Source organism: Colletes gigas, unplaced genomic scaffold (assembly GCF_013123115.1).
Source record: "Colletes gigas isolate AHSC1104 unplaced genomic scaffold, ASM1312311v1 Colletes_gigas_Sc00038, whole genome shotgun sequence".
NCBI lineage: Eukaryota > Metazoa > Arthropoda > Insecta > Hymenoptera > Colletidae > Colletes > Colletes gigas.
This window is the reverse complement of record NW_025106667.1, coordinates 1417080-1444287: the sequence shown is the minus strand read 5'-3', so window position 1 is coordinate 1444287 and position 27208 is coordinate 1417080. Positions and strand designations below refer to the sequence as shown.

The 27208-nt window shown below is 35.0% G+C and overlaps 1 protein-coding gene across 1 annotated transcript in view; it reads right to left on the bottom strand.

Moving 5' to 3' along the window:
• LOC122402642 overlaps positions 1-25882 on the bottom strand; it is a 78200-nt gene extending 52318 nt beyond the window's left edge. Inside the window, exon 1 of the mRNA XM_043405600.1 lies at positions 25021-25882. Coding sequence (XP_043261535.1) covers positions 25021-25149 — 129 coding nt within the window. The 5' untranslated portion in view covers positions 25150-25882. The remainder of the gene's footprint in view (positions 1-25020) is intronic.
• Between the last annotated feature and the right edge of the window lie 1326 nt (positions 25883-27208).

Genomic DNA, 27208 nt, shown 5'->3' with positions numbered 1-27208 from the left:
AGGAAAATGTTCATCCTGTCGTCCGCGCTAAAGTGCACACGATAATCTCTGACACGCGATCGCGATTACCGAGCACACGACCGCGTTCTATCTCCATTGACATCGATCAGACGATGTCAACGAGTTCTTGATCGTAAAAATAAACTTACGTGAGAAAGTGAGAAACACGGAAAGGCTACATAATTTAACTTATACAGTTTGCGTGATTAAAACAATGAAAATGAAATCGATGTTTGATTAAAATCCTTTTGATCGACGGACAACTTAATGGATTTTCTTTGAAAGAGATACGGTGTTTCTTTTATTCTCGAGCACCGAGAAATTCCCATCGACTTCATTTTTTTCCTCGTGGCTGTCACTGCCGCGCGAGCGAGGTGTAATGCCGGACAATTACTTCGAAATCTGTTTTAAATTCCGCGTTGGTGCACGGAAAATCCAGAAAGGCGCTTTCCTTCGAGATATATAGCCGCCAGAGATTGCGGAAGATTTACGGTGTTAGAGGCGCCTTCATCGACGAGAGATTTGTGTTTTAAAGGGTTTCCCTTATTCCGTACAACTATTACGATCCTCAATAAGCTCTCCACTTTCCTACTTTTTACATTTAACCAATCGTTATATACTTGGATTCCATATAAGTAAATTTACTTTTCATTTCTGATAAGAATAAATAAGAAATATTCGCTTAAATCAAGTCAGTAGTAATTTTGCTTACTGTCACATATTTTTTTACCACATACAGGGTGTTCGGCCACCTCTAGCAAAAATTTTAATGAGCGATAGTAGAGGCCAAAATAAGACGAAAATCAAGAATACTAATTTGTTGATGGAAGCTTCGTTAAAAAGTTATTGACAATTAAATTCAAAAATTTCAAATCGTTCTGGAAAAATTATTTTCGGTTGCGGGAGTCAACTACAATCATTTTTGGTGAGTACACATACCTCCGAAATCCTATCTACTTTCGAGAAAAAAAATCGAGTAGGTGGTGAAATTTTTCGGCGAAAAAAAATTTTTCAAATCGTTTTAAAAAAATTATTTTCGGTTGCGGGGATCAATTACAATCATTTTTTATCATTACACATACCTCCGAAATCGTACGCACTTTCGAGAAAAAAATTCCTTACTGAAAATCCAATTAGGTGCCTAAATTTTTCAACGGAGAAAAAAAATTGCAAATCGTTGTGGAAAAATTATTTTCGGTTGCGGGGGTCAATTACAATCAGTTTTTGTCATTAGACATACCCACGAAATCCTGCCCACTTTCGAGAAAAAAAATAGAGAAGGTGCGAAATTATTCGAGAAAATTAAAAAATTGCAAATCGTTGTGGAAAAATTATTTTCGGTTGTAGGGTTCAATTACAGTCATTTTTGATGAATAGACATACCCCCGAAATCTTACGCATTTTCGAGAAAAAAATTCAGTAAGGGCGGCACTTTAAACGTTAATAACTTTTTAACGAAGCTTCCACCAACAAATTAGTATTCTTGATTTTCGTCTTATTTTGGCCTCTACTATCGCTCATTAAAATTTTTGCTAGAGGTGGCCGAACACCCTGTATATTCCTTAACTTTGAATTTAACATTTTTCTAAAGAATAATATCAATGATTCTATGAACTTGTCTTTTGTTTATTGTATATTTAACATATTATTAAAATTGAGGTATGACGCGTGTAAAAATGTCTTTTGAATGTTTTTTAAAACGATACAGTATTTTAAGAAGAGCAGAGAAGAGAAGACCATTTCCGAATTTTACATTAATTAACAATTAACAGCTAAATCGTTATTTAGCATTATATCTTTAAAATATGTGAAAAAATTAAATACACTTTTGAAATATATGAAAATGGTTACGTTTTTAAAAATTTATGAAAAAAATATTAGAATTGGGCTTCTTTGAATATTAACTAATGAAAATAGTTTGAAAAATGGTGTTCTACATCGTGATTACTTAAACGAATACAATTTTTTTGTGGTAACTGATCGGATGCGGGTAAATTCATGCTCCGACACAGTTCTTCCCATCCATCGATCAACGTTGCCTCTTTTTATTCGGTGTATTCATTGAAAACAACGTTCGATTCCACGTCGAATTGTTGGTCAATAATTGACAATGATTCTTTCGCTTCGGCCACTATTCATAGAAATTCTGGGTGTGTCCAAGTCATTGATCTCTGACCGAGTATTTGCGTAACGTACGCTCGACGAATCGAGAGCATATCGATTGCTCGATACTTCGATAGTTCGATTTACGATCGAAACAGTCACGCACAGTTCTCGTTTATTTCTTTTCGAACAAAAATTCAGAGTTAAATGGGCGATTATTTTTCTAGACTAAAAAGACTCCCGATTTATTGAGTTTATTATAAAGAAATAAGTATATTTATATACATATTCTAAAAGGAGAAACAATTAAATGGAAACATTTAAATATCTCCTGTAATTTATTAAACCGGAAAGAAAATTTCTAATGACAGTCACACTATTTCAAAGAAGATAAAAGAATTTTTCTTCGAAGGTCAAGTTTTAAATAATAGAATTTAATGTATTTAACGTAATAGAACAACAACGTATTTTTACTATACTTATTTTTTCCGTTTTAACGTTAGACATTTTCCATGTATAATTAGTCCGTAAATTGTTGAAAAATTCAAACAAAATAAGAAATCACAGAGAAAAGGGACACGTGTAGAATGGACGAGCGCAAACGAAGGATGTAACAAAGAAGTTACTCGACATGTTCGTGCAGAAAAATTATTATTCGAATAAGAACTTTCCTGTTTGTCGGGCAAACAGTTCCCCGACCAGTATTATAAAAATAAATCCACTGGTTTCAACGACGTCGAAAAAAAATTCGTTTGGAATTAGAGACCTCTAATGACGATCCCAGGGACGGTGACGATTTTAATTAAAACATAGAGTATTCGTGAAACTGACGGAGAGGATCGCGAAAACGTACCGACTGGCACGAAATTTAAATATGGAAATTTGATATTGCCATCCGTTTGCGTTCCCCCTTCTTTTCCGTTACTTTTTACTCTCACATAATAAGTTCCCAGCACGTACGCGCTCTGACAGACTATAACTTTAACATAGTAAATGTTGCGTACTGTGTGGGAGATAAGGTTCACCTTTATTCCCTTCTCCGATAAGAACTTTCCTAGTTTAAAAGGAACAATTTTTAAACTTTCGCGCTGTTAAAGAGTTGTTAAAACTTTCGTTTAACCCTATCTTCCCAGCATCTTGATAGCCACGAATATAATTACATTGAAAAAAGGAAAAAAATTATACAAAAAACGCAACCTGAACCTGATTGCAACCAGTCCAATCGACTCCAAAAAAATTCGCGTAATAAGTTATTAATAATTTATACGTTGATACGATAAAATGATGAGATGAAATGAAATAAAAGTTCAAACATAAATGAAGCGGCAAAATTCTTGAAAAATTATTTTCGGCCGCGGGGGTCAGTTACAATCATTTTTCGTGAATACACATACCCCTGAAATTCCACCCACTTTCGAGAAAAAAATTCGAGAAGGTGTGAAATTTTTAGACGAAATTAAAAAATTTAAAATCATATTTAAAAAATTATATTTAGTTACAGGGGTCAGTTACAAGCATTTTTGGTGAACAGACTCACCCCCGAAATCTTGCTCATTTTCTAGAAAAAAATTCGAGAATGTGTGAAATTTTTCGACGGGGAAAAAAAAATTTCAAATCATACTAAAAAAATTATATTTAGTTGCAGGGGCCAATTACAAGCATTTTTAGTGAATAGACTCGCCTCCGAATTCCTGCTCATTATCTAGAAAAAAATTCTAGAATGTGTGAAATTTTTCGACCGGAAAAAAACTTTCAAATCATACTAAAAAAATTATATTTAGTTAAAGGGGTCAGTTACAAGCATTTTTTGTGAATAGACCTACCCCCGAATTCCTACCCACTTTCTAGAAAAAAAATCGAGTAGGTACTGAACTTTTTAGATGAAATTAAAATATTTAAAATCACACTAAAAAAATTATATTTAGTTACAGGGATCAGTTACAAGCATTTTTGGTGACAGACTCGCCCCCGAAATCCTGCTCATTATCTAGAAAAAAATTCGAGAAGGTGTGAAATTTTTTGACCGAAAAAAATTGATGAAATCGAGTAAAAAAGATTGTTGGAATATTTGGAGAAACTTGACAGGATCAAGCTGAAACTGCACTGACCGATCGATGTTCGATCGAATTATGACAGTGCACGTAAGCTCGCAATTCGTCATAGCTCGTTGAATTTTCATCGCGTAAATATTTCGCGCGCTAATCGAAAGTGTGTGTTGACGATTGATGCGTCGTTGTCCGAACTGATTTGATTGGTAAATGAAAAAAAATTGTTTGCAGATCCATCGAGGTCCAGAAAGTTATTCGAACGAGCGTAAAAAATATCTTGGCGAGTTCTCGTCCCATTTCTCCTTTTCTTTTGTCGATAGTTAAAAGCGTGGGTGCACGGCCGATACGAGCGACGCGGGAGAATCGAAAGAGAGGGACAGATTTTCCTGACACACGGGTAACTCTATAGCAGTCGAAACTTTCCGCTGAAAGCCTCTCGTCGAGCTATGAAACATTTTCCAGACGAGCTGGGAAGCACCGGGGCTTTTAGCTTCGGGTTTCCCGTGGTTTTCCAGCGCAACTTTTCACCGCGCGGTTTAGAGTGTCGAAGAGAGGGATACGACAGAGCCAAAGGTTTCTCGTTTGGATATTACGCGCGAGAAATATTGTCCTTTATTTGGGCAAGTTATCGCGATGGAAAGTTTGCTCCCCGAAACCTTACCAACGATTGCGTTTCACTCGTTTCAATAGCTCCGATAGTCCGGACTTCTGAAAAGCGAAACGGATACGCGATCCAGAACGAGCAACTCTATTTTATTTCCACCCTAATACACTCCGTATGCTAATTAACGTTTAATTACGTTTTATTTGCGAAAATTTCATTTTATACTTTCACCTTCGAATATTTCTCAACAACTTGAATATATCCAACTCTAATTAAATTCCAGGCATCCATTGTTTATAGAAAATATGTCACGTTATAATTTACTAGTAATTTAAACATTATAGTTTACGTTAATAGATATCGACACTGTGTTTCTTTAACAGCCTACATTTACATTTTTTTTTTAACTCGGATAATAAAATAAAGGGAAAAAGTAAGTATGAGATACGAATACAGTGTTGACAGAAAGTTCTACTCAAATGTTCGCAGTTGTGAATAGTTTTCATTATTTGTGTAAAACATTTCTGTGTGTTAACGAGTAATGAACGAAAAATTTCAAAACATACCAAAAAAATTATATTTAGTTACAGGGGTCAGTTACGAGCATTTTTGGTGAACAGACCTACCCCCGAATTCCTACCCACTTTCTAGAAAAAAATTCGAGAAGGTGTGAAATTTTTCGACGGGGAATAAAAATTTCAAATCATACTAAAAAAATTATATTTAGTTACAGGGGTCAGTTACGAGCATTTTTGGTGAACAGACCTACCCCCGAATTCCTACCCACTTTCTAGAAAAAAATTCGAGAAGGTGTGAAATTTTTCGACGGGGAATAAAAATTTCAAATCATACTAAAAAAATTATATTTAGTTACAGGGGTCAGTTACGAGCATTTTTGGTGAACAGACCTACCCCCGAATTCCTACCCACTTTCTAGAAAAAAATTCGAGAAGGTGTGAAATTTTTCGACGGGGAATAAAAATTTCAAACCATACTAAAAAAATTATATTTAGTTACAGGGGTCAGTTACGAGCATTTTTGGTGAACAGACCTACCCCCGAATTCCTACCCACTTTCTAGAAAAAAATTCGAGAAGGTGTGAAATTTTTCGACGGGGAATAAAAATTTCAAATCATACTAAAAAAATTATATTTAGTTACAGGGGTCAGTTACGAGCATTTTTGGTGAACAGACCTACCCCCGAATTCCTACCCACTTTCTAGAAAAAAATTCGAGAAGGTGTGAAATTTTTCGACGGGGAATAAAAATTTCAAACCATACTAAAAAAATTATATTTAGTTACAGGGGTCAGTTACGAGCATTTTTGGTGAACAGACCTACCCCCGAATTCCTACCCACTTTCTAGAAAAAAATTCGAGAATGTGTGAAATTTTTCGACGGGGAATAAAAATTTCAAATCATACTAAAAAAATTATATTTAGTTACAGGGGTCAGTTACGAGCATTTTTGGTGAACAGACCTACCCCCGAATTCCTACCCACTTTCCAGAAAAAAATTCGAGAAGGTGTGAAATTTGTTAACAAAGAAAATTTAATTGGTAATTATTTTACGTAGACTATCCACGCGACTATCTAACCCGATTATTGATCAAACTACGTTCATTGCTCGATAGACGGATATCGACGGTTAGTAGTGCAAATACAGATTAGATTATGGTACATTTTGACGAACACGTGGGTGAAATAAATATTGGGCGAGTGTCAACAAAATAATCGACGTGGTACTGGAATGCTTGCAGAACTAAAATACACTTTTGCATGAGAAGCTAGAATTACTCATCGTTTAATAAAAAATCTAACGATTTAAATAATAGAAAAATTAAAACTAGCAAAGAAGACAATGTATTACTTAAATGTTCACGTATAATTAAAGTTTCACTGTTCGTATGGAAAGGTTCATTTTTTATTTTCATTAAACAATATTGTGTTTTTAAGCTTTATGAAAATTCTGAATAATCGTTGGAGCAAGTAGTAGGTGGCGCCACTATAGTCAACCACAATGGCGATTAACGGGTTAAATAAAATAATTAACGCGATATCCGCGTGAAACCGGAGTCAAAGAGAACACGTTTGTTGGTAATTTCTGGTACACTCGGGCGTCGAGTGTTTTTCGAGACAAGAACCAACGCTAATTAATCGTGGAGCGTAGTCGATAGAGAGAAACTTCGTCTGAGCAATCGACTTAAACTAAACCGTAAACACGCGAACTTGGCAATATTGTGCACGCTGAATGTATTAACATTCATTAGTTTCCTAAGCAAGCCAACACTGGCGGGCCGCGGTGTAAATTAATTATCACTTGCTACGGACGTCTAAGGGCACCGAAACGCGAACTATAAAGCAACTTGTATTCGTTGACACCGTACTACAAAGACACCCTAAACACTCACTGCAGAATTACAGAGGTTGCACGTTCATCAAAGTGCTCGTTTACTTCGAATTAAAAATTCGAGAATGTAAACAACTGCCGTGGGGCAGTTTATCTTTCGAATAAAAATCGATGAAAAAAGAATCTTTATTAAAGATTATGAATGAACACATGTATAAAGTTTATTTATACCAAATTATAACAAAACTGATTAATAACAATATCATAGTTATGGAATATTACGAGTCGCCTCATGGCCAGGAAACAACATAAGAGCGCTCATGAACGGGGAAACCCGATTCCCCCTCGCTAGCCAACGGCTGCAGGCCCGGCAACCATGCCGACATTGGCCGTATTTCCAACAATCTTTAATTTTATTTTAATGAACAAATTTATCCTTTTCTACCTTTTGAGCCCTCAGTATCCTAAGAATGATAACCCAGGTGTGACTTTGATTTTTTTATTAACCAAATTATTTAAAAAATTGATTGTATTTAGTTGTTTTTGAAAATGTTTAAATATTTTCCTACCCAGTAATGAAATTATATATTATTGCTTGAATGATCTGAGCTAAGACTTGTAATTTTTCACTGAAGCATCGCGAAAAATTCATTGACTGATTCTTCGAATATGGTTTTATTATTCGCGACCATCGGTGCATCTTTCATAACATTGCATTTTAATTGTCTCTTGATTATCAGTTACCATAAATAACTAACCGAAACACTGAATAGCAACGATGCTTACCCGTTATAAATATTCACCGGTAGAAAAATCTATTTCCATGCGTAATACTCGTCTCAAAAACGATTTCCGTGATAATGTAACAGAAACAACGATCACTACGATTTCTAATATTTTGTAAAATGTCACCGGAATCACAAACAAACTTCCAACAAATTAAAAACTAATGACATAGTTATTCTTTGCTTCTTTTGGCTCAAAACCCAGTTTAAGGGAGTATTGTAGTTTAGAGTTCCATTTTCTTGGTCTTCTTAGGGATTTTTTTTATAAAAAAAAATATAACTTTCTTAATTTCGACATTTTACATACACATTTCTATTTATTTTTTACGAATATTCGCAATTTTCTTCAACTGAAAATAATCAAAACTGACTGAATTATACAGGGCCAAAATAAGACGAAAATCAAGAATACCAATTTGTTGATGAAGGCTTCGTTAAGAAACAACAGTCATGCCAATATTATAAATATTTACATAAGTATTTCATAAAAATATTAAATTTACAAGTGTGCCAATACTTTTGTTTCGTCGAAAACTGCCCTGTATGTATTTGTTATTATTTTTTATTATTACAGGTCTGCTTAATCGCTTTGTTTCGAGAGATACTTAAAGTTCAAACCTCTACTTATATTTTTAGATTAGTTTAGTTTAGAGTTACTTAACATTTTATTTGAAAATACACTCTGTGCCAATACTTTTGTTCATAATGTCAATGTACTTGGTGCACTTGGATCGCAAATGGCTCCCTTTGGAATCTCCTAGTGACCATCAGACGTATTCATACTAATAACATAGATTTCTCAGTGAATTCCTGGGTCTGAGGTATGGGAATCCATCCATGATTCGAACAGCACTATGGGTTAGGATAATCTGGCATAATACGTGATGGATTCAAGCTGAAACCTGACAATCAGTGAATACGATTGATTCTTGAATTTGGGATATTAGGTTCACCTCAAGTGTACGTAATTTCTCTCAAATTACTGTCATTGGAACTGTCAGTTATCGACATTCTCCAAAGCGGAAGGAATAATTAACGACTTAATGTATTGATTGATTATGTCAGATAGGTCGAATAATATGATACAACAAGTAAAGGGATCGATCGGATGACATACTCGTTAATACCGATACGTATTAGCATTATGTCGAGGTATTGGAACAACTTGTCAGTGGTGTTAGCGAAATGCATCCGCTTGTTAATATAATTCTAGCATTATCGTTACAACATACATATTTTTAATTATGCCTGTGATTATGGAAACAGCCTACATAAATCATTTCTCATTCATTTAACTTCTATATTACTCAAGCACACAAATACAGCAATTTGAGAAGAATAGAGAAATTTTCTATGCAAAGAAAAGAAAGAGATTCAGTAATAAGACAACTGTTTCGAAAATCTTATCCCGATTTGTATTCTATAATATTAAAAATCGTTAGATTGGGGAGGTGTTAAAAGTCGATCGACCAATTTTGGCCGACTTCTTCTTTCCGATATATTCCAGCGATTCGATTTCATAAAGATGGAAAATCGTTAGAACGTGGATATTAAAAATGCTGATTGAAATGAATTTCACCGTATCGAAGGAAGCGACGAAAGATCGAACGCGTGCAACGCCAACATATTGTGCCAACGTAACCGAGGAAAATAGGACGGTGCACGCGTTGCTGGCGGAAATGCATTTTCCACGGCGACGTTACGTGCTCCAGACGCCCGTTGTCGCGTTTCGACGTTTAACGATCGCGAAGCAGACGGGAACACGCGTCTTACGTGGATTAATTCGACGACGATTTAGGGCGTACCGCGAGATTACTACACGCGATTCATTTGATTACGGTTGTTCCCTTAATCAGTGGATAAATTGGACGATGTTCGTTGATGGGCGTATAAATCCGTTCTCCACGAGAAGATAATCCCTCAGATAATAACACAAATAATGGCAGATTAGAAGCATGCTTCGAAACTAACTTGCTAGACAAATTTTTTCCCAAGTAGATCGACAAAATAACACAATCATTGCAAACATTGAACTTGTAAACTGATCCAAACGGTTTTAATTTTGTGAAAAACCGCCAGTTAAAATGGATTTCCACGCCTTTAACTGTTAAAATAATTTTCATCAAATATAAAGACTTTTTCCACTATTCGTTCGTTCACTCTTAAGATTACAGCAGTATTCACTAGAATTTTTCAATTATATTTGTATAAACAAATGACAAAAATTAATTTTTTTATTTCGACGAAAAATTTGACCACATACTAAATTTTTTTCTTGAAAGTGCATAGGATTTCGGTGGTATGTCTATTCACCAAAAATGCTTGCAATTGACCGCTGCAACTAAAAAAAATTTTTCGAAGATGATTTGATATTTTTTTTTTTCACCCAAAACATTCAGTACTTACTCGAATTTTTTTCTCGGAACTGTGTAAGATTTCAGGGGTATATATTTTGACCAAATATGCTTGTAACTGACCCCTGCAACTGAAAATATTTTTTCTAGAACGATTTGAAATTTTTTTTTTCGTCGTAAAATTTCATACATTCTCGAATTTTTTTCTAAAAAGTGGGTAGGATTTCGGGGGTATGTCTATTCACCAAAAATGCTTGTAATTGACCCCTGCAACTAAATATAATTTTTTTAGTATGATTTGAAACTTTTTAATTTCGCCGAAAAATTTAGGCAGCACCCCCTGTCGATTTTTCTTAGAAATATGTTTTTCATTTTTAATAAATTTGTTTGACGCCCTACAGAAAAGTTGTCTAATACTTTTTTGTAGCTATCCGTGAGCTCCACTTCAGAAAAAAGTTTCATCGAAATATATTCACTATTGTAGGAGTTATGACTGTTTGAAAATTGCACAATTTTTATAGGGTTTTTCTCTTTTTACGGGATTATGGAACAATTTTTCGAATATTTTTGTAATTTCTCCATATTCTCCACTAAAATACGCGTCGTTTGCCGCTTGAAACATTAAAATCGGCCAATCCGTTCAGAAGTTATGACGTTTTAAAGATTCGCATGAAAATTCGGGCAGACATTTCTGGCTAGAAATTATATTTTCGGTAAGGAATTTTTTTCTCGGAACTGAGTAGGATTTCGGGGTTATTTCTATTGACCAAAAATGCTTGTAATTGACTCCTGCAACTGAAAATATTTTTTCCAGAACGATTTGAAATTTTTTAATTTCGACGGAAAATTTGTCTACTTACTAAATTTTTTTCTCGAAACTGCGTGGGATTTCGGGGGTATGTCTATTCACCAAAAATGCTTACAATTGACCGCTGCAACTAAAAAAAATTTTTCGAAGACGATTCGATATTTTTTTTTTTCACCCAAAACATTCAGTACTTACTCGAATTTTTTTCTCGAAACCGCGTAAGATTTCTGGGGTATGTCTATTCACCGAAAATGATTATAATTAGCCCCCACAACCGAAAATAATTTTTCCAGAATGATTTGAAACTTTTTAATTTCGACGAAAAATTTGTCTACTTACTCGAATTTTTTTCTCGAAATCGCGTAGTTTCTCGAAACTAAATATCCAGAAATCCTCGATAAACTTGCTCTCTCTCGATCACATTTACCATAACGTTCTCTTTCAGTCACGTTTCCAAAGACTCTGCTCGCAATTAATTACACGAATCTCCAGTACCTAAAACGCTGACCCAGCGTAGACACTTTTCCTTTATTGAGTTACATAATTAACGAAAATGATATTTCGCCAACAAGGTTGCTTTGTTACAGGGCCGCTAATGAATCAAAGCTGAGGGAACCAGGTGATTAAATTACTCTCTGACGCGGTACCCAATCAGGCCAGGATTATTTCTGGATTTATTCAAAAGTCGGAATTTACTCGAGAGACGGATTCCATGCAGTTAATTTGTCCCTGGACGCGAGAGTCTAATAAAATTAATTTACGGACGCGTTCGAATGGTATTGTCTGTCAATGTTTTTCTTGGTGTTTTCGTAGCTTGGTCTTTGTTTAGAGGTTCTCGCGCCATGGCGCGTCGATTAGCATAAATTCCATTTAAGTTTCATGTACTGAATATATCGCGAGAAAGCGTTCTGTCGAGCGAAGTTATGAGCAAGCTGTTGCGGAATTGGTTTCGACGATGCCTGGCTGCGTTCTGGCGAGCGTGTAAAAGGCAATCAGCCTTTGCTGGGGAATTTTCCGAGCCAGCAACAACATTCGGTTTTCTTTCCTTTTTTTCCCCCCCCCCCTCCCTCGAGAAGTTTTCAGCACGGCGAGTTTTAATTACGTCGATGATTTATGGGATCATTTACGTACGTTGGTTCTTCTAAGTAAAACTATGTAGCCGCTCGCGTTCGACGAAACTTGTTAGCGTTCTTCGTCGGATAAATATATCGTTAGGTTGTTTTCAGGTTGAGGATAGCTACCCAAAACTTTTCAAATTTCAATTTTGCTCGTGGAACGCGCGAAACGCGTAATACGATTAAACTAAACGTTACTTGCTCTTTGTTCGTTTGAATAATAGCCCCGGTTCGTCTAATTGCATTGCAATGAGAGTAAAATTTCTACATTTACTCTCTTTCTGTATTAAAAAATAATTTAAAATTGTCAAAAATAATGCTAGCCTTTGTAACACGAAAGTGTTTTAAAATAAACGTTTCAGTCGCGGTATAAAGGTCGGAATGGCTGTATTTTTTAGGTACAAACGATTTAGAACCTTTGAGTAAATCATAGCTCAACCTGAAAGGAGCTCAACCTGTCACGAAACGAACGTCTCTCGCTTGTTACCCAATTACCCGCACGAAATCGGAATACTCGGCAATTAATTTCTCAGGTGCTCTGGAACAAGCCTCGTAGGATCCTGAAGTTTGCGCTGATAATTACTCAAGCTGATTAATTGTCCCGTAATTATGCCCTGCAGTCGCCGCCATTGGCCGCGTCAGATAAAAGAAACGTTTGTCATTCCCTCTTTGACAGGGTGAAATTAATAACACGTGCTACACCATTTTTTAGCTCGCTATTCCACGTTTCCTAATTACTGTAAATATTTCGTGCCACATTCCTTATTATATTATAACAAATATTTATTTACTTATTTATATATAAAAAGAAATTAAAAAGTTTCAAATCATTCTGGAAAAATTATTTTCGGTTGTGGGGGCTAATTATAATCATTTTTGGTCAACAGAAATACCCCCGAAATCCTACTCAGTTCCGAGAAAAAAATTCCTTACCGAAAATATAATTACTAGCCAGAAATGTCTGCCCGAATTTTCATGCGAATATTTAAAACGTCATAACTTCTGAATGGTTTGGCCAATCTTAATGTTTCAAACGGCAAACAACGCGTATTTTAGTGGAGAATATGTAAAAATTACAAAAATATTCGAAAAGTTGTTCCATAATCCCGTAAAAAGAGAAAAACCCCATAAAAATTGTGCAATTTTCAAACAGTCACAACTCCTACAATACCGAATATATTTCGATGAAACTTTTTTCTGAAGTAGAGCTCACGGATAGCTACAAAAAAGTATTAGACAACTTTTCTGTAGGGCGTCAAACAAATTTAATAAAAATGAAAAACGAATTTTTAAGAAAAATCGACAGGGGTAGCTGCTTGGCGAAATTGAACAATTTGAAATCATACTAAAAAAATTATATTTAGTTGCAGGGGTCAATTACAAGCATTTTTGGTCAACAGAATACCCCAGAAATCCTACCCACTTTTTAGAAAAAAATTCGAGAATGTATGAAATTTTACGACGAAAAAAAAAATTTCAAATCGTTCTGAAAAAAATATTTTCAGTTGCAGGGGTCAATTACAAGCATTATTGGTCAACAGAAATACCCCCGAAATCCTATTCAGTTCCGAGAAAAAAATTCCTTACCGAAAATATAATTACTAGCCAGAAATGTCTGCCCGAATTTTCATGCGAATCTTTAAAACGATATAACTTCTGAACGGATTGGCCGATTTTAATGTTTCAAGCGGCAAACGACGCGTATTTTAGTGGAGAATATGTAGAAATTACAAAAATATTCGAAAGGTTGTTCCATAATCCCGTAAAAAGAGAAAACCCCCATAAAAATTGTGCAATTTTCAAACAGTCACAACTCCTACAATAGTGAATATATTTCGATGAAACTTTTTTCTGAAGTAGAGCTCACGGATAGCTACGAAAAAGTATTAGACAACTTTTCTGTAGGGCGTCAAACAAATTTAATAAAAATGAAAAACGAATTTCTAAGAAAAATCGACAGGGGTAGCTGCTTGGCGAAATTGAACAATTTGAAATCATACTAAAAAAATTATATTTAGTTGCAGGGGTCAATTACAAGCATTTTTGGTCAACAGAATACCCCAGAAATCCTACCCACTTTTTAGAAAAAAATTCGAGAATGTATGAAATTTTACGACGAAAAAAAAAATTTCAAATCGTTCTGAAAAAAATATTTTCAGTTGCAGGGGTCAATTACAAGCATTATTGGTCAACAGAAATACCCCCGAAATCCTACTCAGTTCCGAGAAAAAAATTCCTTACCGAAAATATAATTACTAGCCAGAAATGTCTGCCCGAATTTTCATGCGAATCTTTAAAACGATATAACTTCTGAACGGATTGGCCGATTTTAATGTTTCAAGCGGCAAATGACGCGTATTTTAGTGGAGAATATGTAGAAATTACAAAAATATTCGAAAGGTTGTTCCATAATCCCGTAAAAAGAGAAAACCCCCATAAAAATTGTGCAATTTTCAAACAGTCACAACTCCTACAATAGTGAATATATTTCGATGAAACTTTTTACTGAAGTAGAGCTCACGGATAGCTACAAAAAAGTATTAGACAACTTTTCTGTAGGGCGTCAAACAAATTTATTAAAAATGAAAAACGAATTTCTAAGAAAAATCGACAGGGGTAGGCTGCTGAAATTTTTCGGTGAAATTGAAAAATTTGAAATCATACTAAAAAAATTATATTTAGTTGCAGGAGTCAATTACAAGCATTTTTGGTGAATAAACATACCTTCGATATCCTACCCACTTTTTAGAAAAAAATTCGAGAATGTATGAAATTTTACGACGAAAAAAAAAAATTTCAAATCGTTCTGAAAAAAATATTTTCAGTTGCAGGGGTCAATTGCAATCATTTTTGGTCAAAAGACATACCCCCAAAATCCTACGCAGTTTCGAGAAAAAAATTCGAGTAAGTGTTTAAATTTTTCGGCGAAATTCAAAAATTTCAAATCATACTAAAAAAATTATATTTAGTTGCAGGGGTCAATTACAAGTATTTTTGGTCAAAATATATACCCCTGAAATCTTACACAGTTCCGAGAAAAAAATTCGAGTAAGTACTGAATGTTTTGGGTGAAAAAAAAAATATCGAATCGTCTTCGAAAAATTTTTTTTAGTTGCAGCGGTCTATTGCAAGCATTTTTGGTGAATAGACATACCCCCGAAATCCTACGCGCTTGTGAAAAAAAAATTCGTGTATGTAGACAAATTTCATTAATAATTTTGTTAATAACTTTCTAACGAAGCCACCATCAAGAAATTAGTATTCTTGATTTTCGTCCTATTTTCGCCTCTAGAATCTCCCGTTAAAATTTTTCCCAGGGTTGGCCGAACATTTTTAATGTTTTTGATTCAGATCGTACCACTAGCGAATCAAAGTGTAACGTAAAATATATGTATACATATTTTATGGGAACTTAACGATCAAGTATTAAAATCAGGATTATATCCCATGGGATGGAATTGGGTTGACGAAATCGTCGTCTCGTCAGGGACAGTTCTCAATGCAACACCCATTACAGTCCCAAGTTCGCCATTATGGTTTAAACGAATATAAATCAGCAACGCACACATAACATTAACTAAGCGGCGGCTAGGCAGTTCACGTGCACAATGCAGGCCCCCCAATTGCTCCACGATCGATGTTGATATAAGACCAGCAGATTGAAAAGTTTACCGCGTCTAACAACGCCGACAGCAAAATTACCAGCGTTTAAGGAAGTTTGCCAGCCGAACAGTTTCCAACCAGCTCGCCACATCCAATTTACGTATTTGCGACTGTCCTCTCCGTGCATATTACTATCATTCTCTCTTGTGCAATTTTAATTGCACTAGTTGCTAAATTTTCGACCGCTGAACGACCATCGAGTTCAAAGTATCAGAAAATTGCTAAATTTTAGCTTCCTAATTACGAAAAGAACACTTTTTCTTTCAATTGCTCTTATAAACGGAACGAAAAAGACTGTAGTTAAATGTTGAAAGATGATATTTAGTCCTATTTGACTCTAATATGCAGTATTTAACTTTCGAATGTTGGTTTATCGAACGTGTAAAGATATACTAATGAAATATTATTAACAACGCATCGTTTGTATTTTCCAGTATCTAAGTTTGGAACCAACTAACCTATAGTTAACAAATTTCAAATAATGAATAGAAGATAAACAACATTTTGTGGTGGATCGGCTAGTTACGGTCCTGGGTAGTCGCAGCGCCACGCGGCGGACAGCGAGAGAGTGAGTGTGTCGCGAGGCGAGCCAAATCTTTTTTTTGTAATTCACATATTACCTATATTAAACCAATTATTCACTACGCAAAACCACGACTGGGTTATTCAGACACTACAATTTAATGTTAAATTAAATATTAACTATTTCACGTTAAATTAATGAAGGTTCTGAACAACAATTGTTCAATGACATTCGCGTAGCGGATAAATCAAAATACCGGGTTTCTGTTATACCAATAAAATGTTGGCTTTCTGAAATCGATATTTCTTCGAATTTTGAAAAGCTTTCCCCATTTCCTCAACTTTGAATAAATAATTATTCTATGGCCGCTGAACTCGATCATTTCCACGCGATTAGGCTCGAAACCTGGCAGAATCGTTTCCATAAAGTTATCGGGAGTAGAGCAGAGTGCCATTTAAGTCCCCAAAAAGTACGATTCTTTATCTCCGTCGTGAAAAATTTTATTTCGTCGGTCGCGCGAAGCCAAACGAAATTCGCGAAAATTTGAATAATACAGGGACGAACGGCGCGACGGTTCGATCAAACTTTTCAGAAATAGAATAAGCTCGACGGCGGATAAGATAAAATGGAATGCCAAGAGGCTCGGTCGATTTTTCAAAAAATCACAGCTAGCGTACATTGTGTGCTTTTTTCTCGACCGAAAAAAGGAGAACGAACGTACACGTTTAAACGGTGACCTACTTCCAACTGCAAATCTGTTAGCCCTGGTGAATTCGCGTGCACGTTGCTGTATCACCGGAGGGTTGCGCAGCCAATCTCCTGTCGCGACAGCTCACCTACGATTTAAGTAACCATCCTATTTCGTTTCTTTCCAGTCGACATCAAAGCACATTCACCAAACGTCCCTCTAACAACGACACTTCTAATTATTCATTCAACTTTTTAGAAAATTTTATCTGTCAACAGGAGATTTTCGAATATTCATATATTTCGATCATTCATCGAATCAAATTTCAATACTAAGGTACTCAAATATTCTTTCAATACTTCACTATTTTAACACGTTCACTGCCATACCAAACTCCTCATACTGTCCAGGGAAACGAAACTTTACTATTGAGCAACTGGAAACTAGCGCAGCCATCATTTCTTGTTGAATTTTTTTTTACAGACCCGTTAAAATTCAAGACTTCTATATGGACTTATTTTCATTGATATCTAATCTTGAGAATTAATTGTTTTAGCTCCTTAGTGAGAAATCAGTTAATACCATTCGAACACCATTAGAATACTTCACTATAAGAATAATAGTCGAATACCTAACCCAAACCTCACGATAAGAATAACATTCGAATAATTGACTACCGAAGTATTATTCTAGTATTTTACTATTTCAACACTTTTCCAACACGTGTCTTTTCAAATACTTCATTATATAAATATTGTTGATTCACTACTTTTAATATTATTTGAGTAATTGACTACTTCAATACCATTAGAATACTTGACTGTAAGAATAATATTCGAATACCTAACCCAAACCTCACGATAAGAATAACATTCGAATAAGTGACTACCGAAGTATTATTCTAGTATTTTACTATTTCAACACTTTTCCAACACGTGTCTTTTCAAATACTTCATTATATAAATATTGTTGATTCACTACTTTTAATATTATTTGAGTAATTGACTACTTCAATACCATTAGAATACTTGACTGTAAGAATAATATTCGAATACCTAACCCAAACCTCACGATAAGAATAACATTCGAATAAGTGACTACCGAAGTATTATTCTAGTATTTTACTATTTCAACACTTTTCCAACACGTGTCTTTTCAAATACTTCATTATATAAATATTGTTGATTCACTACTTTTAATATTATTTGAGTAATTGACTACTTCAATACCATTCGAATACTTGATTGTAAGAATAATATTCGAATACCTAACCCAAACCTCACGATAAAAATAACATTCGAATAAGTGACTACTGAAGTATTATTTTAGTATTTTACTATTTAAATATTGTTACTTCACTATTTTAATATTATTTGAATACTTGACTACTTCCATACCATTCGAATACCATTAGAATGCTTGAGTGTAAGAATAATATTCGAATACCTAACCGAAACCTCACGATAAGAATAAAATTCGAACATTTGATTACTTGAATATTATTTGGCAATTTGACTACTCGAATGATTTACTGTTAGAGTGTTGTTCGAATGCATAATTGTTGAAATAATATTGAAATCCTATATTGTTTAAATAGTGAACTATCAGAGTAGTATTCGAATGCTACTAGTATATTTCGTGGACTGATCAAGTATCTGAATATTCGTAATATTCGTGTTATAGTATTTTAAGTGAAGTTTGAATTGATTTTTCTGAAATTCTACTTCACTGTTTCTATTTTGGTAGAGAAAATGCAGGGATAACCGGAGTCAGATTACGAATTACGATCTCTTCGAAGCGGCCATTTGAATTTTAGCTGGCACTTAACGCACTTCGTATGTAACCAGAAGCATCGAGTGGACTCGACGACTTCGTAGAGACCGCGTGCTCCAGGAACTCGTAATTGTTTTGAATTAACGATACTTTAAGCTACGGCCTAAGCTCCAGCCGTTACTCGACGGATCGTCTACCGGGTGGACCATTTATACCGGTATATCTAAATCAGAAACGAAATTTGTGCCCAGATATAAAATTTTCTATAGTACTATAGACAATTTCAGCCTGGAATACAAACATTTATTTTAGTGATTCTCGTAAACATTCGAATATCGGAAATTATAAATGAATTTTTGTTTTATTGATTTGTCATTGGGAACAAAATTTCTTTACAGGAACCAATCCTTTCCAAATAAAACTGAATAAATGAGAGAAAAATTCCCGAGTGCATTTTCACAAAAGTCGTAAACATCGGAGGAATGTATTTTTTAAAAAAATTCGAAACCAGGAAAAATGACGACTTAAACTACCCTTATTATTAGTTTCCTGTAATAATTTTCTAAACAATTTGCATTTCTAATGTCAAACTTTATTAATTATTTATTGTTTAAATATGGAAATTTAATTTAATGATTTCGAAGTCACCTTGTACGATTTCATAAATCGATTGATCAATAGATCGATTCTTCAAAGTTGAAATATTGATTCAAGAATCGATTCTTCTTGCAATAATTGAATATCTCTACTAAGTACGTATTCGTAAGTAACCCTAATATATTTATATATAAAATGACCTAAAAACTACGCAACATTGTTGAAACACTTCTAAAGTTAGATATCGATTATCTCACGGCGAGTAATTTCATTTCCATAAAAACGCGACGCGATGGTCTCGATCGTGGTTTAAACTAAAATCAAATCGAATGGAATTTAAAAAAAATTGAAAATAGTTTACCAGACTGATGATCCTGGTATGCGCGCGCGACGCGACGGAATTTTATTTATCAAACTTGAAATTGGCTGGGACCAGAACAGATAAAAAAAACAAATAAAACGAATATCTCCAGCCCGCCATGAAATCATTTTTGTATTAATCGCCTAAAACGATCGACGAGTTTTCGAAAAATTTCGTGACACGTTGCCCCGTGTTATCGATATTACATCGATAGCAACCATTTTTCTTTTTCAAATAAATCCATCCTCTTTCTGCTACGACATTTCTCCCGAATAATAAAAAATAACAAAGAAACAGTCGAAGGGAAAAGAATGTTATGTTTATTTTCAACAAACCACACCAGTTATCGGAATCGCATTAATCCACGCGAATAAAAGTCACGACGATCGCCAGATCGGTATAAATTTTTTTCGCGATAAATTCGCGGCAGAAAACCATACAAATCATATTTCCCCCGAGAATCTTTGCATCTGTGCTTCGAATAATCTATTTTTCGCGTAAAATTGTAAACATTGATCTTCAATTCTGTTTATAGTAAGAAAATCATTCAAATAAATTATAAATTTAATTTTGGCTATTAATGATTTTCATATTTATAAATTGTTACAGAACTTTCCTAGAATGAATAATAGTAGATATCATAGTCTTGTCGAACAAATAAAGAATATTCATTTCTGTATTTGTAAAAAAGGATTTCGAATAACCAATTTCTGTAGAAATTATCGTCTCTGATGGCGCAGCAGGGTTAGAGTGAACGTGTAGTTTATATGAACACAGTTTATTTGGGATATAGGCAATAAAAAATAGGTTGCATATTTATAGAATACACAAATGGAGTAATATAAATGACAGTATATAATAGTAATAAACTTTTACGCGGTTCCATCTTTAACACGTGCCACAAGCAACAACAAACCGCAGTCTCGTTACAAATTATAATAATACCGTGATAACACTTGTTTATTTCTGTCGATTAAAATTAAGCATACAACTTTGTGTAATAATAACTATCCACAGCATGCTATAGACATAGAAAAGCGTCTAGAATTTATAATTAACAAAATATTATTTTTAAATAATACCTTCAATTTTCTATCATCATAGAAAATGACAAAAAGTACTAAATTTTATTCGGTTTAAAAATCTTCTAGCAGAAAATATTTAAAATAATGTAGCATGGTTCGGTATGTGTTATAAAAATATTATAACGATTAATTACGTTCGACGAGCAACGATACTGCAAGAGACGGATGAATCGATGAATTCAACTGTAGATCTTCCCGAAGAGTAAAATACTAGTAATAAGAGTAATTAATTAACTATTTTCCATTACTTTATTCTCCTATCTGCGATACATCCGCAAATATACTACGAGTTCTTTGGTATACTCTGTCAAACAAAATCAATTCATCGCCGCAAACTTGACCATCCTTCCAGTTAAAAAAGCATAATAACCATTTCTTAGAAGCACTCGGAATAATTATCTCGCGGTAATCGTGGAAAAGCCTCGACCATCCTACTGTACGTGACGTGAATTTAATCACGCAATTAAGATATTCTCGGTACACGGAGTACTTAAGAGATCTTTCTTGAAAAAATAGACTATTATTCGACGAATTCTGCCTTATTCCTTCGATTCTTGCCTTATACAACAATGTATGTATGTATTGCCTTGACCAAAGAAAAAACGCACATTTCGCGCAACCGATTTTCAACTGTTCGCTCCAGGAACATTCATTTCGCCCTTGAAAGAGTTTCAGTATCGAACTACGACTTGTCCCCGATTGTTTTCATGACGCACAACGGAAAATAATAGGTCAGCGTAGCGATGGGAACAATACCATTCAATCCCTATCGATTCCTTATAGGTAGCTACAGCAGTATCGTTCTAAACTTATTACAATATTCTAATCCACCATAAATTCACTGTTCGGTGCCATAAAACAACAGTTTTTCGAGTACTTGCAACTAAACTGTACAAATCAAGTTTGTAAAAACGCGATAGTATAATTATCGGATCGCGTAATTTTCGAAATAATTACAAATTGTTATTTCAAAGTTTTACAGTGTCTTGCGATCAATGGGACAGTATGTATTAACACATTCACTGCCACGTTACCCACATATGGGTCACACGACTTTTCACCAACGAGTGAAAACAATTAATTCTCAAGCTTAAAAATGTCAAAGAAAATAAAGCTAGTTTGTGAAAATAAATTCAATAACAAATGATGGGTATGCTAGTTTCCAGTTGTCTGCAAAAACAAAATTTCATTTCCCTTTTAATTTGAGGAGTTTGGTCTGACAGTCAATATGTTAATTCTGCACATTTCAATTATTTTCTCGAAAAATGAAGGTGACCTTGTTTAAATACAGTGCCGAGCAAAATTATTAGCACAGAGCGTATTTTCAAATAAAATGTTATGTAACTGTGAACAAAGCATAATATCTTCTTTATTTTTTGTATAAAATATAAGTTTGAGGTTTGAACTTTAAGTATCTCGCGAAATCTCGTTCTTAATTTCTTTCGAATCTTTATCATCGATACATATTTCTAGCTGATTCATCAAAGTTTTGTTGCTGCCGCTTCTTGGCGTATTTAATTAATTAGTTAATTCAACGATAGACATCAGCTTTAGGATACCTCCACACCAAAAAGATTCACAGAAACCAATTAGACTAAAGTTCTATCCTAGTTGCGATGAATCAAGACATCTATGATTAACTTCATACACGAGTGTTGTAAATTAACAAAATTAAAGAAAGGGTACACGGTGTATCCGCCATGTTTACAGATGATAAAGGTGTCATCGACATGCTTCCTCCCGATTTTTTAACATTAGGACGTCGTACTTGAATTTAATAAACAAAATTTAGTGATAGACATACTTTTACTTTTTCTTTACGATGCAAATAAGTTAATCAAAACTATTTAATTTCATTCTCTGTTAATGTAATGATATCGGTGATTCGTTTAGAGGATCTGTCAACTGAAACAGACTATAACTCGATTTCAAATAAAATTGGACAAAAATTAAGTTCAATTGCACTTTCTTTTTCAATAGAATTCGCTGATTTTGTTTCCATAAAAGGTACCCCAATATTTTAGGAGATATTTCGTGTCTACGATTAAAAAAATAGAAATTAATTTATTTCATTTTCTTTTCAAAATTAACTTTCAAATATTACATTTTATTTGTGCAACGAAAGATGATAAAAAAAATGGACTCTTGAATATACGTATAAAGGAAAGGTTGAATCGATTTGCTCAATAATATAAGCATTATATGTACTTCATCATATACAGTGCCGAACAAAAGTATTGGCACAGACCGTATTTTCAAATAAAATGTTATGTAACTGTGAATAAAGCACAATGTCTGCTTTATTTTTGGTATAAAATATAAGTTTGAGGTTTGAACTTTAAGTATCTCGCGAAATAAAGCGGTTAAGTAGACCTGTGATAATGAAAAATAGTAACAAATACACAGAGGACAGTTTTCGACGAAACAAAAGTATTGGCACACTTGTAAACTTAATATTTCTATGAAACACTTATGTAAATATTTATAATATTGGCATCACTGTTGTATCCAGGGATTGTGTCCCGAGATTGAATTTGATATTCATTTGTTATTTCTTTACCAAGTTTGCCTGTAATAAAGCGAATAACACAACAATGTATCGAAAAGCACGAGAAACAACAATTTCAGAGAGAAAAATTCTATTAAAATTATCGAAAGAGGGAAATTCATATTCTACGATAGCTAAAATAGTAAATAGAAGTCGTTTTACCGTAAGAAATATCGTTAAACGGTTTCCTGACGAACAAAATGTAAAAAATCTTCCGCGAAGTGGTCGTCCACAGAAATGATCAGAACGAGATAAACGAAAAATTACCAAGATTGTAAAAAAAAATCCTAAAGTTGCCTCTAGAGAAATAGCGGCACAAATGAAAAGTGAAAATAAGGTTGATGTACATCCTGAAACTATCCAGGGAGTTCTTAAAAGTGCACAATTCAAGAGTGGCTAGAAGAAAACCATTGATCAGCAAAATTAATCGAGAAAACAGATTAGAGTTTGCAGAAATGTACGTAAAACGTACGTAATTTAGAATTTTGGGATAGAATACTCTTCTCTGACGAAAGTAAATTTAATATTTTTAAATCTGATGGTGAAATAAGAATATGGCGAAAGCGTAATACCGAGTTAGTTAGGGATTCGCATAACATAGTCTCGACTGTTAAACACGGGGGTGGTAGTGTATTAGTATGGGGTTGTACGAGTTCCTCCGGACTTGGAGAACTAGTTTTTATAGACGGTATTATGGATAAATTTGTATGTTTAAATATTTTGAAAGAAAACTTAAAAAAAAGTGTGGAAAAATTAAATCTTGGGGAAAACTACTATTTCCAACAAGATCATGATCCCAAGCATACTGCTTATATGTATTGCCCGGCAATGGATCGTTTTTAATACACCCCATACATTGCCAACCCCTCCTCAATCGACGGATTTAAATCCGATTGAACACATATGGAATGAGTTAGAAAGAAGGATCTGAAAACACCTTATTCAAATAAAGGAGCAATTAAAAGATGCACTTATGAAGGAATGGAACGAAATAGGTTCAGAAGTAACACAAAATTTAGTGCATTCGATGCCTAATCGGTTACAAAATGTAATAAGACAAAAAGGATTACAAACAAAATATTAATTTGAATATTGTATTATGAAATAGTAAGTGTGCCAATACTTTTGTTTCGTCGAAAACTGCCCTGTATGTGTTTGTTATTATTTTTTCTTATTACAGGTCTACTTGATCGCTTTGTTTCGCGAGATACTTAAAGTTCAAACCTGAAACTTATATTTTATACCAAAAACAAGGAAGATATTGTGGTTTGTTTAGAGTTACTTAACATTTTATTTGAAAATACGCTCTGTGCTAATACTTTTGTTCGGCACTGTATATGTATATAGGGCGATTCTAGTGTCGAAAATGAAGATTAGTAATTTGTTAATTGAGGCTAATATAATACCTTTAAGGATTGGTGAAATATTCGTTATATGTTCGTTGGTGAAAATAAATGATAAAAGTATGGTACCGGTTGGTTCGCCCTATCGAATTAGTCCCGTCGCTGAACAACTCATCCCATGCGATGAATCCCAGTACAGCGTTGTAACCCCGTCAGTTACGTAATCACCGAACAGTGAACAGTCGAAGAATAAAGAGAGGAAGCGTGGGTTACCTTGTCGAGATCGATCTCGTCCTGGGAGTTGAGCTCCGGGCAAGCAAAGGTCGAATATTCCGAGTTGTTGACGGTGTTGTCCGCCCGCGAGACACCAGCCAGAAACAGCACCACTAAGCACCACTTCATCGTTCGCGATAGATTTCAGGCCTCGAAGGTATCCAAACTCCTCCACCGTGTGTGTGTGTGTTCGATCAGTCTATCGCGCCTGGCATCGACGCGACGCTTCGATCGCGATCGCGCGCGGCCGTAAAATCGTTCGACCTTGAACGAGAAAGAGAGACTTTGACCCAATTTTTCACGTCAACCGACCGCGATGGTCCCCCCCGGTGAGGATCCTGGGAAACTCGTTGCACAATGAGCAATCAGCTCGGTTCGGTTAACGTCACCGCGGATTAGGAGGTTGCGTTAAGAGGCAACATCGCAAGCTCGCGTACTCCTCGACTGATATATTCCAAGCGAGTTACGCGGCAATGTTCCCCCCAGTTCCTTTGCTTCTGGAACGCTTTAATTGAACGCCTCGCTCATTCCCCAACGCGTTCGTCCCTGATCATCCGCCACTATTTTCTCTTTCTCTTGCTCTCTAGATCGCTCCTGATGTAATCTTCTGGTCACTTTGTTTCTCCTGGTCTACGGGGATTCCCAGCTGGTAATAACCGAACCGATTCACAGAAATTCTTAACTCGAGGTTCCAACTTGGTTCGGCGGACACTTGGGGGGTGAATCACTGTTCTCGTGGCACTGTTTTTCACTGTTCGACACGGATCGCGCGATCGATGCACACTCGTCGACGCTCTCGAGACAAGAGCCAACGATCTACGAGGTACACGATCGAGTAGGCAGGGATGCATGCGCGTGCGGCGCAGTCGTAGGGCACTCTGACGTTCCCAGTCTGCTCGGTGGTCCTCGTCGCTGTGTCTGCCCGAGCGTCGCGATCACAGGAGGGGGGGGGGAGGGGGGGAAAGTAAGAATGGACCGTACGCGAGACACGGGGATCGAGAATTAACCCAACGATCCAAAGAAGGGAGCGTTATTTTCGTTGGAAATCAATTTTCGCGGTGACTCTGATCGAATTTTCGATTAACTTCGATCACTCACGGAATAACAATTACCAGACAAGTTGCCTAACGCATGGTCTTTCGTGCATCACACCCAAAATTTCACTATAAATGTATCATTCTTTAGAGAATGATTTAGAGAATAATGTTCTCGAGCAAACCACAGAGATCTCTCATTTTCGAAGTGAAGAAATAAGAAAAATATAATTCAGAAATAATAAATAAATACCATCCGAAGTTTAGCATGTTTCGACGTACGGTCGCTGTTATTATTATTATTTGAACGTAAACAAACGACAATCTAGGCAGGCCTCCAGTTCTGGGTCGAAAAAGACCCGGAAGTCTACATACAGAGATTCCGATCGAATAAATTAAATAAAGCAAAATAAAAGACTAAAAACAAATTGTAGAATGTTACTTATTATTTACAATTTGAAGAACTACGAGTATCTCTATCGTGTAAAATATAATCTTCTTCGTAACGTATTTAAAATATTTTGAAAATATACGAAAAAATAGGAAAATTGCGAGAGGTAATTACGATTTTTCATGATTGAATTTTGTTTAAAGTTGAATTGTAAATAAATCTCCGAAAGTGTCAGAAAGACTTGAAAAAGTTGTTTGAAAATTGTTCTTTCTTTATACGTGGAAAAATAAAAAGAATAACTTTGGTAGAAAAGCTGAAGGTTCCATCATATTTTTGCTGTAATATAAAAGGTACACGCGGTATGTTTTATTTATTTTTGAAAATTTATTTCCCATGAAACGTAGATATGTCGATATAAACATTGATGTACTCGAATCAAGCAATAAAGTGGCGCGCATCGGAGTTTTTGCCCGGCTTTACGATAAGTAAAGTTGTAAGACGCCACGAAGACTTTAGTTTGATCGTCTTCCCTGACACGAGACGTACGTTCGTTTGTCTCGTACGATCCGAACAAATGCCGGAGGAAACCGAAGAAAAGTAGAAAAGAAACAAAGAACGACTTTTCCAGTACGGAATCGAGGATTACAGAAGAAATCGAGGAACGTAGGAAATATGGGAAAACGATTGTTGCGTTGAATGGGTTTTCCATTTCGGCTCCAATGGATGTACACTCGCCGACGAAAAGACAGAACGGAATTGTTCC